Source organism: Aythya fuligula, chromosome W, assembly GCF_009819795.1.
Source record: "Aythya fuligula isolate bAytFul2 chromosome W, bAytFul2.pri, whole genome shotgun sequence".
Taxonomy (NCBI): Eukaryota; Metazoa; Chordata; class Aves; order Anseriformes; family Anatidae; genus Aythya; species Aythya fuligula.
Window position 1 is genome coordinate 11,163,415 of NC_045594.1, and position 20,425 is coordinate 11,183,839.

Sequence of the window (20,425 nt, forward strand, 5' to 3'; positions counted from 1 at the left end):
ACGGGTCGCGCCGGTCACGCATGAGGACAGCCACCACGACTCTTATTGCCCCCCACCTGTTCTCCGAGGAGTCTCCCAGAAGCTCTGCCCCCGGCCAAGGCGATAGAGGCTGGCCAACCCTAGCCTTTCCTCACGCGAGGACAGTCGCCTCAGCCGTTACCATATTTCCCTGCTGTTAGCGCAGTTCCCCTCACCCCGCCTCCACCCTTAGCGTTTCCAGCAGAGGTGAACGGTTTGCTTCCCCCCCATTCCATTTCCTATAAGGTGTCAGAGAGGGAGCGCCACCAGGCCCCACCCTCGTTTTTCCCACCATGCGCGCAAGACGCAGCCTGAGTTTGCGTGCCTGACATCAGCGATGTGGGTGGGAAGAAAGAAGGGCGACACAGCGGAATAGTATCCTCGCGCCGGGTGGGGGTGATGGTATTAGGTGGGGGATGGGCGGGCGCGCGTGAAGCATGATTTCTTCTCCCCACTCCTCCCCGCCAGCGCGAGCAATAAGCCTTCCTCTAGCAATTCTATTTCTGTTTGTGCCGGCGATTTGCATATAGTGCCGACCGGCGACCACCGACCTGACCCCCCACTTGGGTGAGGCAAAGTGCCCGTCCTTTACCCTTATATGGCAGAAGGGCGGGACCATCGGCCTTCCTGGTGCCGTTTATAGGGTATAGGCACTTCCGCTGCCTGTTTAGAAGCGGTGCAATCATGGCGGAGCGTGGTCAGCTCCCTTTCCCCGCAAAGCGTTTCTGCTGCAGAGCCGGTTATGGTTCGAGCTGTAGGCCAGGCCAGCGGGTGGGCTGCGCCGAACCTGGCAGTGGGGCGTTCTGTGCCGGATCCTCTTCCTCCTCCGCAACAGCAGCGGCAGCTGCTGCTACCACCACTGCCGCCGTCACCACCACAGTTGCCCTGGGGTTACTGCCGTTTGGTAAGACCCAGAGCCCCGAATCTCTGCTGGACATCGCGGCTCGCAAGGTGGCGGAGAAGTGGCCCTTCCAGCGGGTGGAGGAGCGGTTCGAGCGGATCCCAGAGCCGGTACAGCGCAGGATCGTCTACTGGTCCTTTCCCCGCAGCGAGAGGGAGATCTGCATGTACTCCTCCTTCAATACCGGCGCTGAGGACCCCGCCACCCCTGGGGGAATTGCCGTCAGCACCGCACCCGGCGGTGCTGCAGACACTGCCGCTGGCGAAAGTCGCCTGCCCTTCCGCAAGGGTATATCTCTGCTCGATGGTGGCTGCGTCGATAACGTCCTGCAAGTCGGTGAGTTACCGGCCGGGGCCGCGCTCCGGAGCTGGGTCGCTGTCTCAGCTGCCCGGATAAGGGCGCTGATGGCCGCACCGCGGGTCCCACCAGCCTGTCACCCACCTGTTATTCCGGGAACCGCCTACTCGTTGCGGCCCTGGTGGCCGAGGGCCTTCTGCCGGTCCTGTTCCTGGCGAAGCTGCTCCCTGCCCCCAGCGCTCAGGTCGGCGCAACCCCTTCGATTCCATCCTGTAACCTAGGCTGTGCAACTTCCTCTGCCAGTCTCCTTCCCTTCGCCTCCAGAATATATAAGTCCTTCATCTCTCTCTTAGATAAAACTTTTTTCTGCCACTCTGCCCCGTTGGCGGCCTTCCACTTCAGCCCGGTGCCATCGTTCCTACCCAGCAGGTAGTGAGTTTGCGAAAGAGTAGAGAGAATCCTGTCCCTTTAACTTTCGTACTGCGCCGTGCCCGCTCCCGGTAATCCAGGCTGTGTAATCCTGTTCGGTTTTGTCCCCTCCCAGCGCCCACCCCCGGCAATCCGAATCGTCGCTATACTCCCCACTACAATAGGGAGGAGATGGCTCCGCCGCGGCCCCTCCCCCCGGGGCCGTCGGTGGAAATGAATCAGCAGAAGACGGCACACAGGGATGGGGGTGGGGAAATACGTCGTGTTCCAAAATAAAGAAATAAAAACGAATGCGGGATCCCGAGAGCGGATTTATGGGGCGGCGGCGGGGCTGAGCAGAGGAGCCGCAAACAAAGGCATTTCTAGGGCAGCGGCGAGCCGAAGGAAGGGGATGAAATCCGAGTGGAGGAGGGGAGCGCGGGTATGCTCCGGGAAGACAGTGAGGTGGGGGAGGAAGGAGGTGGACAAGAGGATAATTGCTTTGGGATGAGGTGCTTCATGACAACGGGGGGGAGCGAGGGTTGCTCTTCCTCCTGCTGGAACGGAGTAATACTCATCCTTTTTTCCCCTCCCGCCGCTGTTCGGCTGCCGCTGCTCTTCCGCCATTCTTGCCTAATGAGCACCTTCAGTTAACTCCTCCCTGCCCCTGTTTAAAGGGCCACGGAGGTGAATAACCTCTTCCGCGGGTGGAGGGGGGCGGCTTGCCTCGCCTCGGACCCACATACGGCTGTGTGTATCCCCCTCGAGAGGGAGTGATCAAACTTCCACGGGGTTCCGATTTGTTTTTGCTGATGCACTGTGGAGGAGCTGGCGACCGGACGCTTTGTTTTCATTTTTGTTTATTTCCCCTTCGAAAGGGGATGCCAGATGAAAGAGGCTGCTTAATTTTTTTCTTGTCCCCCACCCCCACAGTGGAGCGGTTGGCAAAGCAGAGGCAGGCAGGGCCGGTACCTCCGTCCCGGGTGGTCCTGAGCCTTTTGTTCGTGCTGAGCCGTGCCGGGCACTGTCCACGCGCAATCTACAAACGTGTTCCTCTGCATGGCTATTTATTTTTCTGAAGGAACAGTAATAGAGCTTCCCTAGGCTTGCTGTGCTTCCCTCCAGTCTAGGGTGAGCTCAGCTCAGAGGCAATCACTTAAAAAATAAACTTAGATTTATTTATTTATTTATTATTATCTTAATATTTTTTTTCTTTCTCTCCCTTTCTAGAGGTCTGAAGCACATCTGTGGTTCCTCAGGTCCGGCAAAGCCAGAAATAGGGCTTTTTTTTTTTTTTTTTTTTTTTTTTTTTTTTGTTTGGCAGCATTGAGATTTTTTTTTTCCATTTGCTTGCACTTGATTCTGTTTGCAAGTGATGAGGAATGACAGTAGTGCACATAAGGAGGGTTTCTTGGCCCACTACATTAAAGCTAGGGATTCACTGTGAAAATAAAGCCAAGGCGTGTTAAATAAAAGATCCCTTATCCTCTAGGAGACACACCCAGTGTGGGCTTTGCTTGTTTTTGGCAGTGGAGTAGGCTTCAGTGAATAGTTGTGAAAGGAGAAAGTATCTTTGTATAGCCTCTAAAGGGGAGGGGGATTGAGTAATGTTGGCAAGGGTCAATGTGAAGAAAGAAAACCTGCATAAATATAACTGAAGTGTTGACTACTGCTTCTGGAGCTGTTAAATGTGTTCTAAACATGCTGAAAATGTGGTTGGTTGTGTGCATTCCCCCCTCCGTGCATCCAGTCTTTGTTGCATTGGCTCCACTGTCAAAGACCAAGATGTCTAGGAAACTCATCATGGAAGTTCACTATCTTAAAATATTTTTTCCTGATTTAATCCTGCAAATGTGTAAAAAGACCAGAAGGGTGTAGCCTTCTAATAATAAGTGAAGAGCATTATATTGTGGTTAAATCAGAACTGATAAAAGGAGCTTAATAACTGTACAAAAGACAATTTCTGATTTGATGCAGTTCACTGTAGATTGAAGCATCTCCCAGTGTAGGCATTTTACCTATGCTTTTATAAAACTTTCTGAAAAATGAAAAACGGTGTGGAAGAGGGGCATCTTTAACCATATCTGAAGTATTGTTTTTAATGTAATTATGATGTGCACAATCACATGCTTTAAAAAGGACTTAAATCCTCTACTCCTTGTTGCAAGTGAATATGTTTGACAGTCTTGAAATATCTGGGAGTTCTTGCTTTGGAAATGCATAGGCAGTGGCTGAAAAGGTCTGATGTTAATTGGAAGGATGCAGCAAAACCTGTTGGTAAGTTTAAATTCATACTAGTAGATCTAGCAGATCAGGTAAATCAGAAGCTCAGTTACTGAATTAATGTGCTAAAACTTCAGGTGACTTACCTTTTGTCCTGCTTTATTTAATGATCTGCCTGTTTACATAGGTCACTTTTCATTGTTAATTAGTGTTAGATACCTAATGTTATGGAATTATTGGAAAAATAAGTGGAGGGGAAATGACATCATAGGAAGAAATTTCAAATAAGTAGGCCTTAATGTATTTTTATTGTTTTTTTTTTTTTTTTTTTTTTGTTCCAAATTTACCACATTCAAATGATCTTTTTAAAGTCTGGGAAAATGTTGTATAGCTATGTGATTTCTAAGAAATGAGACACTTCTGTACGCATGCCAAGTTTAATTGCTAACTGGGTACTGCTGACAGCTAGTAGTAATGCAAATACAGTGCAGGAACCGTGCAGGAATTGTGCAGCTTACTACAGTGTTTATACTCAGTAATGAAATAACACTTGACTATCGAGGCAATTAAAACTGAATAAACTTAAAACATGAGACAAACTTAGTCTGTAATACACAAACTTGATCCTCTACTGTATATTCTAATTACTTTTGTACTTGTAAGATTCTGCTAAAAGGAAGGTTTTGGTTAAAGGATTTGACCAGCACTGGTTCTTTTAGATTTGTTTCCTTATGCTTCAAGTTTGACTTTTTCTTGTTTTATACTGATGGCTTGTCTTCTCTTTGCATACCTGTGTTCAGCTGTGATCTAGGCATAGTGTCAGCACAAACCGTATCAAGTAAGCTTCTAGTTTACCCTTGTCAAGAACAGCTGGTGGATTTTACTAGTATTTAATTCCTACATTGAGCTTTGGTATTTTGATCAGACTAAAGTTCATCAATAAATATTCAGTGATTAATGATGGGATTGATAGTATATTTATGGAAATTATTTATAAATGCATATAGTGTAGTATTAGGATTTCATATGCATGGTGGCTGTTTTTGTTGTTTACATGTAGTTTTGACTGTGAAAAAATGGCAGTTAAAATCAGTTAAGAATTAGTTAGCAAAAATATCTCTAGATAATTTTTCTTGAGTCTTCTGGAAAACATGAGCTAGTCAGTGAAGTTGCATGATGGACCTTACAGTAATGGGATTGCTTGATTACATGGCAGCAGTTGAGTCAGTGAAGCACTTAATTTCCTTCTCTTATTTGTGGAATACAATGCGTTGCTTTGGGAATGTTGTGGTTTAACCCGGCTGGCAGCTAAACACCACACAGACGTTTGCTCCCCCTCCCCCTCTGAGATGGGGGAGAGAAATGGGAAAGTGTGTTGAGGAAAGCCTGTGAGTTGAGATAAAGATAGTTTATTAAGACAGGAAGATGATAATAACAATAATGATGATGATAACAATATGCACAAAACAAGTGATGCACAATGCAGTTGCTCACCACCAGCTGACTGCTGCCCAGCGTAACCCTGAGCAGTCCGCCCCCCCCACCCTGGATCGCCACCCCTATATGTTGTTTAGCATGATGTCAGATGGTATGGAATACCCCTTTGGCTAGTTTGGGCCAGCTGTCCTGGGTCTGTCCCCTCCCAGCTCTTGCTGCACCCCCAGCCTGCCTGTTGGCAGGACAGAGTGAGAAACTGAGACGTCCTTGGCTTGGTGTAAGCACTGCTCTGCAACAATTAAACCATCGGGGTGTTATCAGCACTCTTCTCATCCTAAGCCAAAACATAGCATTCTACCAGCTACTAGGAAGAAAATTAACTCTGTCCTAACTGAAACCAGGACATATCCACCCCTTATTCTACACCATTTATGTCATGCTCAGGTTACACTCTTTTCCTATACATTCTAATTAATTACCATTTTCATCTAGGGTATATAGTAATGATGGTAGTGCTGACATACAGTATTTGATAATAATTAACATAATACAATTCAACTCATGGGCTATTCTCACCCAGTATTAAATCCCCTTGAGGTACACACTGGACCTCCCCATTCTTCTGCATTTCCCACCAAGTGCATCCAGGTCCCTGAGCAAAAGCAATTCCATGAATGGGCTTGCCTTTTCCTGAGGCAGGAGTAGCCCAGACTGTTACACCCAGCATATTTCTTACATGCACTACAGGGACTTTATCCCCTTCTACAGTAGGTAACAGGTTTGATTGGGCAGGTCCAGCTTGGTTGGCAGATCCCTTAGTATTGACTAACCAGGTGGCCTTTGCCAAACGCATATCCCAATGCTTGAATGTCCCAGCACCCGTTGCTTTCAGCGTAGTCTTTAACAGTCCGTTGTATCGTTCAACTTTCCCGGAGGCTGGTGCATGATAGGGGATGTGATATACCCACTCAATACCATGTTCTTTGGCCCAAGTGTCTATAAGGTTGTTTGGGAAATGAGTCCCATTATCTGACTCTATTCTTTCTGGGGTACCATGTCGCCATAGGACTTGCTTTTCAAGGCCCAGGATAGAGTTCCGGGCGGTGGCATGAGGCACAGGATATGTTTCCGGCCATCTAGTGGTTGCTTTCACCATTGTAAGTACATGGTGCTTGCCCTTGCGAGTTTGATGGAGTGTGATGTAATCAATCTGCCAGGCCTCTCCATACTTATATTTCAGCCATCATCCTCCATACCAAAGAGGCTTTGACCGTTTGGCTTGCTTGATTGCAGCACGTGTTTCACAGTCATGAATAACCTGTGCTATAGCGTCCATGGTCAGGTCCACCCCTCGATCATGAGCCCATCTGTGTGTTGCATCTCTACCTTGATGACCTGAGGTGTCATGGGCCAATCAGGCTATAAATAATCCACCTGCTGGTTGTTTTGATGTTCTTCAGTAGCCTGATTCTTGGGCACATGAGCATCTACGTGGCGTACCTTTACAACCAGATTATCCACCCGAGCAGCAATATCTTCCCACAGTGCAGCAGCCCAGATGGGTTTGCCTCTGCGCTGCCAGTTGTTTTGCTTCCATTGCTGTAACCACCCCCACAGGGCATTTGCTGCCCTCTATGAATCGGTGTAGAGACAGAGAACTGGCCACTTTTCTCATTCAGCAATATCTAAAATGGCCTTCACTTCTGCAAACTGACTCAATTCACCTTCTCCCTCAGCAGCTTCTGCAACTCGTCGTGTAGGACTCCATACAGCAGCCTTCCATCTCCGATGCTTCCCCACAATACGACAGGACCCATCAGTGAACAGGGCATATTGCTTCTCATTTTCTGGTAGCTTGTTGTGCAGTGGGGCTTCTTCAGCACGGACCACCTCCTCCTCGGATGATATCCCAAAGTATTTGCCTTCTGGCCAGTCCATAATCACTTCCAATATTCCTGGGCGACTGGGGTTTCCTATTCGAGCCTGCTGAGTAATCAGTGCAACCCACTTGCTCCATGTACCATCAGTTGCATGATGTGTAGACGGGACCCTTCCTTTGAACATCCAACTGCCGGTACTAGGCTGGGGTGCTAGGAGGAGCTGCACTTCAGTACTGACCACCTTCGAAGCAGATCGAACTCCTTCATATGCTGACAGTATTTCCTTTTCAGTTGGAGTGTAGTGGGCCTCAGATCCTCTGTATCCCCGACTCCAAAACCCTTGGGGTCAACCTTGAATTTCCCCAGGTTCTTTCTGCCACAGGCTCCAGGTGGGGCCATTCTCCCTGGCTGGGATGTAGAGCACATTCTTTACATCTGGTCCTGTTCGAACTGGCCCAAGGGCTAGTGCATGAACTATTTCCTGCTTGATTTGTTCAAAGGCTTGTGGTTGTTCAGGGCCCCATCCAAACTCATTCTTCTTACAGCTTACAGGTTACTTGGTAGAGCAGGCCTACAATCAGACTGTAACTTGGAATGTGCACTCTCCAAAACCTCACAGCACCTAGGAAAGTTTGTGTTTCTTTTTTGCGAGTTGGTGGAGACATAGCTGTTATTTTGTTGATCGCATCCATTGGGATTTGACGACGTCCATCTTGCCATTTTATTCCTAAAAACTGGATCTCTCGTGCAGGTCCTTTGACTTTATTTTGTTTTATGGCAAAACCGGCTTTCAGAAGGATTTGGACTATTTTCTTCCCTTTCTCGAAAACTTCCTCTGCTGTGTCACCCCACAGAATGATGTCATCGATGTACTACAGGCGATCAGGAGCTTCCCCCTGCTCCAGCGCAGACTGGATCAGTCCATGGCAAATGGTAGGGCTGTGTTTCCACCCCTGGGGCAACCGATTCCAGGTGTATTGGACTCCCCTCCAAGTGAAAGCAAACTGTGGCCTGCACTCTGCTGCCAAAGGGATGGAGAAAAATGCATTAGCAATACCAGTTGTGGCATACCACTTGGCTGCCTTTGATTCCAGTTCGTACTGGAGTTCTAGCATGTCTGGCACTGCAGCACTCAGTGATGGCGTGACTTCATTCAGGCCACGGTAGTCCACTGTTAGCCTCCACTCACCATTAGACTTTCGCACTGGCCATATGGGACTATTAAAAGGTGAATGAGTCTTGCTGATCACTCCTTGGCTCTCCAATTGACGAATTAGCTTATGGATGGGAATCAGGGAGTCTCTGTTGGTGCGATATTGCCACTGGTGCTGAGTTGTGGTAGTGATTGGCATGTGTTGTTCTTTGACCCTCAGCAACCCCACAAAAGAAGGGTCTTCTGAGAGACCGGGCAAGGTAGACAATTGTTTAATGCCCTCTGTCTCTAAGGCAGCTATACCAAAAGCCCACCGGAACCCTTTTGGGTCCTTGAAATATCCTCTTCTAAGACAGTCTATGGCAAGGATACATGGAGCATCCGGGCCAGTCACACTACGGTGCTTTTGCCACTCATTCTGAGTCAGACTCACTTCAGCCTCCAATACAGTTAACTGCTGAAATCCCCTTGTCACTCTATAAATACAGATGAGCTGTGGCTCTAAAGAGCTCGATGGCATTAGAGTACGTTGTGCACCGGTGTCTACGAAAGCCTTATACTTCTGTGCATCTGATGTGCCAGGCTATCGTATCCCCACAGTCCTAGATTGTCCCTTTCCTCCCCCTGTCTGGAGGCAGGGCCCCCCTAATCCTGGTCAGAATCTTCTTTGGTTCTGTATTTGAAGGACTTCCTGCTGGAAGTTGGAGCAGCAAACTTTTCAGAGAATCCCTTTTTCCTGATTGTTTTCTTTTGCAACTCACGTACCCGTGCCTCTAGGGTCGCGGTAGATTTTCCATCCCATTTTCTCATGTCCTCTCCATGGTCTCGAAGGTAAAACCACAGGGTGGCACGGGGTGTGTACCCACCATATCTTCTTCCTTGCACGGATGAATGCTTACCCCTGATAGCTTAGACACTGGTTTGTTCAGGTGGGCGGGAAGATAGGTTCTCTTTAAGTTGGTGGAACTCTTCAGAAAGTTTCTCCACAGCTGAGATGCAGGCCTGTAAGGAAGAGGAGAGACTTTCTTCGTACTGCCGGAGTTGTTTAGCCACTTCATCCACTGTGGGTTCCTCATCCTTCTAGGCCATTATTGCCAATGAGCTGGCATGTGATGATGTTGCACTCCGTACAAACATCTGCCATGTGGGTCATGTACACCTGACTTCATCTGTATCTGTGGATGTTTGTCCATGGTCTGGATCCTCATAAATCACCTCCTGTACGGCTAATTCCCTCAGGTACTGGATTCCCTTCTCCATAGTGGTCCGCTTGCCTGGTAGACATAAAGTTCTTCCTTAAAGGGATACCTTTCCCTCACAGCTGAGAGGAGACGCCTCCAGAGGCTGTGAGATTGTGCTCCATCTGCAATTGCTTTGTCAATGCCTGCGTCTCTAGCAAGGGATCCTAGCCGCCTGTCTTCTCTGCCCTCTAATTCCACTCAATTGGCTCCCGTGTCCCAGCAATGGAGCAGGCAGGTGACAAGCTGCTCACCTATGCAGCGACCAAAATCTTTTTTGCACATCTCGTAGCTCACGCTGGTATAGGTTTCAGGTACTTACTGTTGATTTTTCGTCATCCTCATCTTCCTCCTGCTGAATCCGTGATGGCCCAGCATCGTCGTCTCTATACCTAGATTTAGCAGAAGACTCTGCGTTCTAAACGACCTGGCTCTCTATACCATTTTTTCACCTTCTCTACAGGGGCAACTTGCACTGCTACAGCTCGTTTCTCTGACCCAGCTACAGGAGCTGGAGCGACTGCAGGGTCTGTTGTAGGGGTTTGAGTGGCTGTTGGGCCTGTCACAGGACTTGGAGTGGCCGCAGGGTCTGTCACTAGGTTGAAAGTAGTATCAATTGCAGCTTGATAGGCATGGGCCAGATCCCAGCACGTTACAGTGATTTGTGTTACTTTGGAACTGCCGGAGTCATGACACCCTTCAAGCATCCTATCATTATTTTAGGATTTTGCAGTTGTTCAGGGGTGAATTTCTAAAACACTGGAGGTACCCACTGCTCTAAAAACCTGCCCATATCCTCCCAGGCTCCCTGCCACTCACAACTATTCTGCCTCAGGACAGATCTCTGGATGAGATTCCTAAGTAGTTGTTTAACCTTAAAGAAAACTTGAAGTGGATTCAGGAGACATAACAACAAGACCATGCTGGTCTGAGTATCCCAAGGATATTCAACATCTTGGAGAACTGTCTTAACTAGCTCGGAGGATAAGAGGGTGGTGAAGGAGAAAGGGAGAGTGAACAAGTAGGAAAAAATATCTTCCCCTGTCCCCTCCCTGATGAAAAAGGGCAATAGGTGTAATTTCTGAGATATGATTTCCAAAGTATAGAGTCTATGACAGTGCATAGTTCAAATACCAGGTTAGAGTCATGACCAGAAATTTCATTGTCTTATAAGCCACTGTTACAACGCACAGTACCATAATGATCTTAAACCAGAGCCTGGAAAGGATAAACCGCATGACAGAGAGCACATATGGAAAGTAATGTGCTGTAAGACTCGATTTGGAAAACAGGTGTAGCAGACTTGAGATTAAAGCAATCAGCATTATGACTAGCAAGTATTAAGCAGGTCTAATACTTATACCAGTTTTAGTTTAACACACTCTGGTCACATATGTCATTATCTCAACCTTTTGAGCCCCACGTTGGGTGCCAAAAGGACTGTTGTGGTTTAACCAGACCGGAAGCTAAACACCACACAGCCATTTGCTCACCCTCCCCCCTCCCTTTCTGGGATGGGGGAGAGAAATGGGAAAGTGAAGCCTGTGAGTTGAGATAAAGACAGTTTATTAAGACAGGAAAATAATAATAACAATAATGATTATAATAGTACTACTAATAATAATGTGTACAAACAAGTGATGCACAATGCAATTGCTTACCATCCGCTGACCGATGCCCAGCCTAACCCCGAGCAGTCCAGCCCCCCCCCCCCCCCCCCCCGGCTTGTCACCCCTATATATTGTTTAGCACGATGTCAGATGGTATGGAATACCCACTTTGGCCAGTTTGGGTCAGCTGTTCTGAGTCTGTCCCCTCTCAGATCTTGCTGCACCCCCAGCCTGCCTGTTGGCAGGACAGAGTGAGAAACTGAGATGTCCTTGGCTTAGTGTAAGCACTGCTCTGCAACAATTAAAACATCACCATGTTATCAGCACTCTTCTCATCCTAAGCCAAAACATAGCATTCTACTAGCTACTAGGAAGAAAATTAACTCTGTCCTAACTGAAACCAGGACAGGGAGGTTTGTAAAAATGGTCTACGGTCTTAATAAAACACTTATTTGCATATTTACAAAGCTGGCTTTGGTGACCATATTAAGTATGCTTCTTCAAGACAGTTTTGCAAAGTCTACTACCTTGAATGTTCAAAAAGAGGGAAAAATCAGTCTAAATGAATTGTTTAATATATTAGCTACACAGAGGAAACCTGGAATGCTTTTATTCAGAAATACTGTTATGGACAATGACAACTGGGAAAATTGGCTGTACCACTGATGTTGTACATGTAGAATGAGTCTCAGTTCCCCCGCTGATTCTGGTTTTAAACTGAAGCCTTGCAAATTGACTGCAATTACTGTATTGGGGATGAAATATCAGTGCCATTTATATTGTCTGGATTTAGTGTAGCTGTATTATGTAGAAGTATGAAACTTCAATTTTGCATCCTATAAAGCGGAAGGATGACAATGTACAACTATTTTTAGTTCTTTGTTCTTGCAAGCTATTATATGTGACATAGCAGTCACACAGCTTTCCTGGTCAAATCTAAATGCATGAAGTAAAAGAGATGACTTGAGCTGAATATGCTACTAATTAATGCATGAATGGTACATAGCGACTAGAAATAGGACTTGATGTAACATGCCTTGGCTGTCTGATGGAACAAAGAAGCTGTGAATAATTTGATTGGTGCTACTTAAAAATTTTAGAAGCAGCATTGTGCTTAGTTTTACTGAAAGTTCAGTGATCAAGCTTTATATTGTTATATATACTGACAATGATTCATAAGCTTGATTTCTAAGTAGTTATGTAGATAAATCTAAGTGGCTGGTGGCAGGTGTGAGGATGTGTTGAGGAATGAGTTTGGCTCATTGAGTAAGATCTACTTAATGTACTTACTACCTCTCTTCCAAGTAAGATGCTGGGTTGACTTTGCTAGATGTGAGGCTAGGAAGAGAAGTTGGGAAGTGATATCTGAGATACGGTAGAGGTTACAAAGAGTAGATTCCTGAAGAGGTATATTTAATGACAATATAGTGTGAATGACTGCTCCCTCTATGTGATGTATTTTCAGTGGGTATTAGTGAAGGTACCTAAAAGGATAGATTATTGTTCTACAAAATACTATTCAAAATGGAAAGCAGATTAACAAATGCTTCTGGATGCAGTGATTGGCTCTGGAACAGACGTGTTCTGCATCGGAGCAGGGGATTGTAATGTGCAGGGGGTTTCCTGCATTGAAACGCTTCAAGGCAGCTGAGGGAGCTGGCAGCCTTCATGAGGGTGGCTGACGAGGCTTGGGTAGAGCCAGGAGCGTCCCCCCCCCCCCCCCATACAAAGGCAGCCCCTAGGGAGTGTGAGTGACTGGAGTGGGAGGGAAAAAGGGCATGGTGTAGCAGATGGATCAGGGAGTGATGGCATCCACCTGGCAGAAGGCCATGACCTCTTGGAGCTCGGCACCCACCACAACTGATGCAGCCTCCCAGACATAGCTCTGGGGGAAACATGCTGCCACCCAAGTGTCAGGCTGCTGTGTATGCCCTATTCTTATGCCACTACAGGATGGCGGTAGCAAGCACAGCTGTAGGAGGTGTGCCCAGGTTGAAGAACAGCTTTGCTGCCAGGGTGGCAGAGCTTTGGGAGGAGGCGGGCAGGCTGAGGAGCATCAGAGAGCCAGAGAAGGAGATTGGTGGGACAGCTGTCCCTGAGACACGCTGCTCAGCCAGACATAACACAAGAAATTAAGGTTCCCCTACCCCCTTGCCACCAGGTAGAAGGAGGGACCTAAGAGATGAGTGGAAACAGATTCATGCTTGACACAGCAGGTGAACCTACTTGCTGCCTACTTCACCTTCCCAGGTGCCCGTACACAACAGGAATAGGCTCTGGAACTTGATGGGCAGGCAAATGATGTGGACAAAGGTCCATCCACATTGGGGGAGTTGCCTGGGGCAAGTCAGCGTATACCCTGCATCACAACAACCTCCACCAAAGGGGGGGGGAAAGAAGGGTTATTGTCATAGGGGACTCCCTTCTGAAGGGAACAGAGGGCCTGATTTGCCGTCCAGACCCAACCCATAGGGAAGTCTGCTGTCTCCCTGGGGCCCAGGTAAGAGACATCATTCAAAGTCACTCACCTGGTATGTCCCTCTGATTACCCTTTATTGTTTTTTCATGTTGGCAGTAATGAGGTAGCAAAGAGAAGTCCAAGAGGGATCAAAAGGGACTTTATGACTTTGGGGCAATTGTTGAGGGATAAGATGCACAGGTAGTGTTTTTCTCCATCCTTCCTTCCAGTAGCAGGGATCAATACTGAAAGGAACAGGAAGCACCAGCAGATTAATATGTGGCTCTGAGGCTGGTGCTACTGATATAATTTTGTGTTTCTTGATCATGGGAAGGTCTATATGACACCAGGCCTACTGGCTACTGATGAGAAGTACCTTTTTTAGAGGGGGGGGGATGGGGCTGTAGTGGGTTTACGTGGCAAGGTTTTGGTAGCAGGGGGCCATGGGGGTGGTTTCTGTGAGAAAGATCTAGAAGCTGCCCCATGTTTGGGAAGGGCCCCATTGTTTTCCAGAGCTGAGCCAATAAGCGATGTTGTTTGCACCTCTGTGAGAGCATATTTAAGACGGAAAAAAACACTGCGCTAGACAGCAGCCGGGAGAGTGAAGGGAGTGAGGAACGGCACTAAGGTCAGTGTAGAAGGAGGGGGAGAGGTGCTCCAGGCGCCAGAGCAGAAGTCCCTTGCGGCCTGTGGTGAGGACCATGGTGAAGCAGGATGTCCCCCTGCAGCCCATGGAGTACCACGGTGGAGCAGGGTTCCACGCTGCAGCCCGTGGAGGAGACCACAGTGGAGTAGGTGGCCCTGCACCGATGGAGGCTGCCGCCTGTGGAAGACCCCTGCCGGAGCAGATTCCGGGCCGGACCTGTAGCCCATGGAGAGGAGCCCACGCAGGAGCAGGTGACCCGGCAGGAGCTGCTGCCTGTAGGGGAGCCAGGTTGGAGCAGTTTTCTCCTGAGGGATGGACCCCGTGGTACGGACCCATATCTGGAGCAGTTCTGGAAGAGCTGCTGCCTGTGGGAAGCCCACGCCGGATCAGTTCATCAAGGACTGCATCCCGTGGGTGGGACCCCACAGCACAGGGGACGAGAGTGACCGAGAAGGAGCGGCAGAGAAGAAGTGCTGTAGACTGACCATAACCCCCATTCCCCCGTTCCCCTGCGCCACTCAGGGGGAGGAGGTGGAAGAGGGTGGATGGGGGAGAAGGTGCTTTTAGTTTTCTTTTTCCTTTGTTTCTCACTTCTCTAGCTTGTTAGTAATAGGCAATAAATCTTACTATCTTCTTATGCTGAGTCTGTTTTGCCCGTTACAATAATTATTGCGTGATTTTTCTCGTCCTTATCTCAACCCTCGAGCCCTTTTCACATATTTTCTCCCCATTCCTCTTTGAGGAGGGGGAGTGAGAGAGCGGCTGTGGTGGAGCTCGGCTGCCCACTCGAGCGGAACCACGACAGTCCTTTTTGGCGCCCAACGTGGGGCTCAAGGAATTTGAGATAAGGATGATAGTTGATAGAAGTAACGGGCAAAATATGTGCAGGATGATTGTTAGGAATGTACAAGTTGTGAAGAATTTGAGAAAGCAGTAACTGTGAGATGTTAGTGTGGTGAAGGGATGAGGGGTGGTGTGTGTGTAAAATGTCCACCTTGTCGGTGCTGTGATGATGTTATGTTTATTTTGGTGTGGTGAATTTATTTTGGTGTGGAGAGGGTGGTCAGGCACTGGAACAGGCTCCCCAGGGAACTGGTCACAGCAGTGAGCCTGTTAGAGTTCATGAAGCATTTGGACAGTGCTCTCAGACACATGGTCAGATTTTTTGGATGGTCCTTTGGGGACCCAGGAGTTGTACTCGATTCTTGTGGGTCCTTTCCAACTTTGGATATTCTGTGATTCTATGAAGTGAACTGAACTGTCTTGTTATTCTTGAAACTAAAGTATGTTTCAAGTTATGAAATGCATGGTCCCTTCTCTCTCTTCCCCCCCCCCCCTTTACATCCCAATTTCAATTTTATAAAGAAGGTGGTATACTTGAAGGAAATACTGTTCTTCAGAAAGCACTGACTTCTCAGTTTAATGGAATGGTGTTTGTCAGACTACTTTATTGAAGCAAAAGCTATTTCTGTTGTTTTGCGGTGGACGCTCCATCATGATAGTGGTAAAACAAAACCATTGACTTGATTTTGTACAAGTGTTTGAAACAGGCTTATTCATAGGGTTAAATATGCACTGATAAGTTCATATATTGTAACTTTACTATAAGGTGTAGTCAAATTTTCTTAATTCTAATCAATAGGCAATAAATTGTTTAGTTTTAAAACATTCCGTATTGCAGAAAGAGCAAATGTTTCTATATCCATTTTTTCCCCCATAATAGTAAATACTTGTGGTACCCAGACTTGTGAACAACTGAGATTTTTTTTCAGGGCTATATATAGTATTCACTTGGAGATAAGGACTGGAGATGTAGTGAGGAAAGGATGAGAGCCTGGTGGCAAATGATGCATGGCTTTATTAGGAACTTCTTCAGACAAAGGTAGAAAATAGGAAGGGGAAAGAGGAAAAAAACTGGCTGAGTTGGTACAGTGGTGATCAGAAGGACTGGAGTTTTTCCTGTGGATATGAGGCCATATGGAAGAGGAACTTGAAGCTGTTAGGAGCGAAAGATACATGGTAGAGGTTGGTAGAGCAAATGTGAGCATTGTAATCTTGATTTTGTATATGCCGGGGGGGGGGGGGGGGGGGGGGGCAATACAGGGAAGGGTACTGATGTTGTCAGAAAACTGAATACTTCCAGTGTGGACAGTAAATCTGAAAGGAGTAAGATGGCAGTAAGTTCAAAGCAGCTAATCCCTGATAACTCAGCATGGAATAATAGCTAGTAAATTGTTAGACTGGATAATTGGGAAGATGCAATTCATGGGCATGTACTTCAGTGAATCCCTGCCTGTTAGAAGGTCCATCTTCTCCTTCTTCCTTGAATAACAGTAAATACTTGTTAACTTCTTTTGATGATTTGGGTGAGGGAATTGGTGTCATCTGCAAACTTACTGAGGGTACACTCAAGTTGAGGGGAAATGTTGATCTGCCAGAGGGTAAGGAAGGACCTGCAGAGGGACCTGGACAGGTTGGATCAATGGGCAGAGGCCAATGGGATAAGGTTCAATGTGGCTAAGTGACAGGTCCTGCACTTTGGTCACAACAACCCCATGCAATGCTACAGGCTTGGGGCAGTGTCTGGAAAGCTGTGCAGAAGAAAAGGATCTGGGGGGTGTTGGTCAGTGTTTGCCTGAACATTAGCCAGCAGTGTGCCCAGGTAGCCAAGAAGGCCAATGTCATCCTGGCTTGTATCAGGAATAGTGTAACCAGCAGGACCAGGGAGGTGATCGTCCCCCTGTACTCTGCTCTGGTGAGGCTGCACCTCAAATACTGTGTTCACTTTTGGGCCCCTCAGTACATGAAGGACATAGAGGTCCTGGAGCATGTCCAGAGAAGCACTACGAAGCTGGTGAAGGGTCTGTAACACAAGTCTTATGAGGAGCGGCTGAGGGAACTGGGGTTGTTTAGTCTGGAGGAGAGGAGGCTCAGGGGAGACCTTATTGCTCTCTACAGCAACCTGAAAGGAAGTTATGGGGAGCTGGGGGTTGGCCTCTTCTCGCAGATAACCACTGATAGGACTAGAGGGAATGGCCTCAAGTTGCGCCAGGGGAGTTTTAGGTTGGAAATAAGGAGCCATTTCTTCTCAGAAAGAGTAGTCAGGCATTGGAATGGGTTGCCCAGGGAGGTGGTGGAGTCCCTGGGGGTGTTCAAGGAAAGGTTGGATGTGGTGCTTAGGGACATGGTTTATTGGATGATATTGGTCTGGTGTGGGGGGTGGTTGAACCAGAAGATCTTGTTGGTCTTTTCCAACCTTAATGATTGTACGTTTCTAAGTAGAGAATGTTCAGAAACATTTACTGAAAGGAGGAAGCAGAAGAATATGACTGTTCAATGAGACACTAAACTGTGATTTTAGGAAGTAAAAGAAAAATCACAAAAGCCAGTAAAGGTCAAAAGTTCTGGGAGAGAAGTCTACCTTTCAGCACTTCTATAAATTGAAAAGCAATTGAAATCCTGAAACACATCGTGAGTTTCCACTGGAGATCTCAGAGCTATTCCTGATGCACTGCAATTGCTCTGGAACCAGCAAATGCTCAGTGGGTAGAACTGCATTTGAGACAAGGGCCCCAATGTACTCAATTATTTGGCCATGGGATAGAGAAGGTAGTGATGTGGGGAAGATGGTGGTACAACAGAACACAAGCACCTTGGGCAGAAGTTATATGGACAAATGAGGTTCATGAATTGGCAGCATAAGAGTGCAAAAAAGTTTGTATAACAGCATAGTATACATGAAGCTTGATAGGTAGACGAGGAGGGTTATCTGTAGCTGTGTTTTGGGCCAGGAAATCTGTGAGGGGTAGCACTGTGTATGACCTTAGTAAGGAAATGTCCTGAGCCTGGGGATGGGGGGGTATGGCGTGAGGAATAAAGGAAGTCAAAGCAAATGCACTTATCTTGTGGCTGCTGCTGGTCTGAAGTGCCAGAAGTATAGTGGGAAGAGTATGCTTGCAGTGTGGTCTGGAGGTGGGACTGCTGCTGAGACAGACTATGACTTATACTACTTGCATCAAGCTAATTAAATATTATAAGTCACCTGTGGCATGTTCAACACAGGTTGGAGGGACTTTTGACTGGCCTGCCCTTGCGGAGCTTGGGGCTGCCATATGCTGTTTTCAGCTCCTTTCTTCTGTGGGCAAAAGTGCTGCCAGGCTTTTGGTCAGGTTGATTTCCCACTGGAACGAATATATTTGTGGCCAAGTGAGGTTTGTTAGTAATACATGCTGTAGATATTGAATATCCACCTCCAGTGTGGTGGTGGCAGCTTGTTTAGTCCTGATATGGGCATGCTAGTACAGTGATATGGGCACTGGGAGTTGGCATTGTGATGAAAGGGCCTCCATGGTCATAATGTTTTCTTGTGAGCTCTGGAGTTGTTCTCCAGAAGCCCATTCCAACAAACTTGTTCTGTCTTGTTACTAGGTGAACTCTTCCAAGGATGGGCTGTGAAACATTGTGAAATACTCTAGTCATGATTATGGTAAATGAAATAACTGACTCATTTACTGTGCTGTGACTTGTTTACTGATTTGTGCCTCGTTGTGTAACTCCCGGAACAGAAAAAGGTGTTACTGTGCTTATAAATGTCTATTTCCAAGGCTTTTTCATGATTGTCATTTTCAAACAACCCATTACAAAGACCAGTGTTTGTCATTCACCCTGCAGCCACATGGTTGCTTTAGATTGGCTTAAATATAGGGTGCTGTCAGAGGAACACTACAGTTTTCAAGCTCGCACCTTGTACCAGGGTTTACATAGCTAGCTGCATGGTGAGACAGAGAATTGTCCTACTTATCAATTTAGATCTGCTAGGTGAATTTTGCTTCATTTATTGGCCATGTAAATGCTACCGTTGACTCAAGGGAGAGGAAGTTGGGAGAAGGGCAGGATTCTTTCTGTGTTAGTTACACTTGGATCAGTTTAAAGTTATCATGAAGGCCTGAGTACTGCCTGGAAAGGAGATAGCTGCTGCGCTTGGGAATTCTTTTGGCAAGAGGCAACCTGACTGTTCCAGGGACTGCAGCATGGATCTTTTCTGAACTGTGACGTCTGATGGGCCTACGTGAGAGAGACCTCTTCCACATCTATTAATTCACAGTGGTTTTCCTTGTTATAAAACCTCAACTAAGAGATGAGTCCAACCACCACACTCTCCCAGTGATTAAAAAAAAAAAAGCTCAACAAATCTTTCCTTCCCCTTTCCTCTACTCTTAAAGTAAATGCTTAACTACTTGCTCTGATCATCCATGTTCACTTCTTTCTATATCTGTATAGCTCTTGCAAAAGTGATTTTTCTGTCTTTATAGTTCATGTTGCCTCTTGAGACAGTACTGAGCATCAGCATACCTAGTATAACAGACTTTCAAGGCAATTTTTCCCCTTATTGTGCAGTTGTTTGTCCAGACATATTCCATGTTTATTTTCATTCATAGCTGTTGACCTCATTCAATAAAGAGTTCGTAGCTCTTTGATTAGGCCTGCTGAGCCAACATAGTTAAGAATGAGCTGCCATCTCCTCTGTTTCTTAGCCTTTGATCAATTACACCTCAACAGTCACTCTGAAGGCTGCAGGGTCGTGGTGGTATAGCAGAGACTTCAGCTGACTTGCATGAACTTGATTACTGGTAGTAATGTGTGAGAAGGAAATGATGGAGCATGTTGGGGGGGAATACCTTTATTGCTTGTAAACTGAGCACTTCTGATACAGACATCACTGAGAGTTTGAAATACCTTTGTGGGGTTCCAGTATCATTACTGCTTCCCCAAGTAGAACAGCAAATGAGCAGAATGTTGCTGCTTTTGTATAATTTGGATAGTGTGCGAGTTACAACAGACAGCTGCTCCTGTAAGTGAGGCATATTTACTGAAATGGCCTGTCTTCAGGACTGGAATAAAGCAAATGTGTGATCTATTCCAGGTGGACCAAAGTAACGCAGAACTAAGCTTGCCCATAACTGATGGAGGGAAGAAGGACGTTGGAAGTTGTTGTATACTTCAGTGTGGATGAACCCATTTTCAGGGCAGAAATGGCTTTTTATCATAAAGAGAGATTTCATGGGGGCATTATGCAGGTCACTGGAATAGGCTGTTTTGGCTTTCTCAACTGTTTGCACTAGGGAGAGATGAAAGCAAGCCAGTACAAAGCTTTAA

The 20,425-nt window shown here is 46.8% G+C and overlaps 1 protein-coding gene across 1 annotated transcript in view; it reads left to right on the forward strand.

Moving 5' to 3' along the window:
- Positions 1 to 702: 702 nt before the first annotated feature.
- LOC116501425 (zinc finger SWIM domain-containing protein 6-like) overlaps positions 703 to 20,425 on the forward strand; it is a 225,053-nt gene continuing 205,330 nt past the window's right edge. The window contains exon 1 of the mRNA XM_032206977.1: positions 703 to 1,255. Coding sequence (XP_032062868.1) covers positions 703 to 1,255 — 553 coding nt within the window. The remainder of the gene's footprint in view (positions 1,256 to 20,425) is intronic.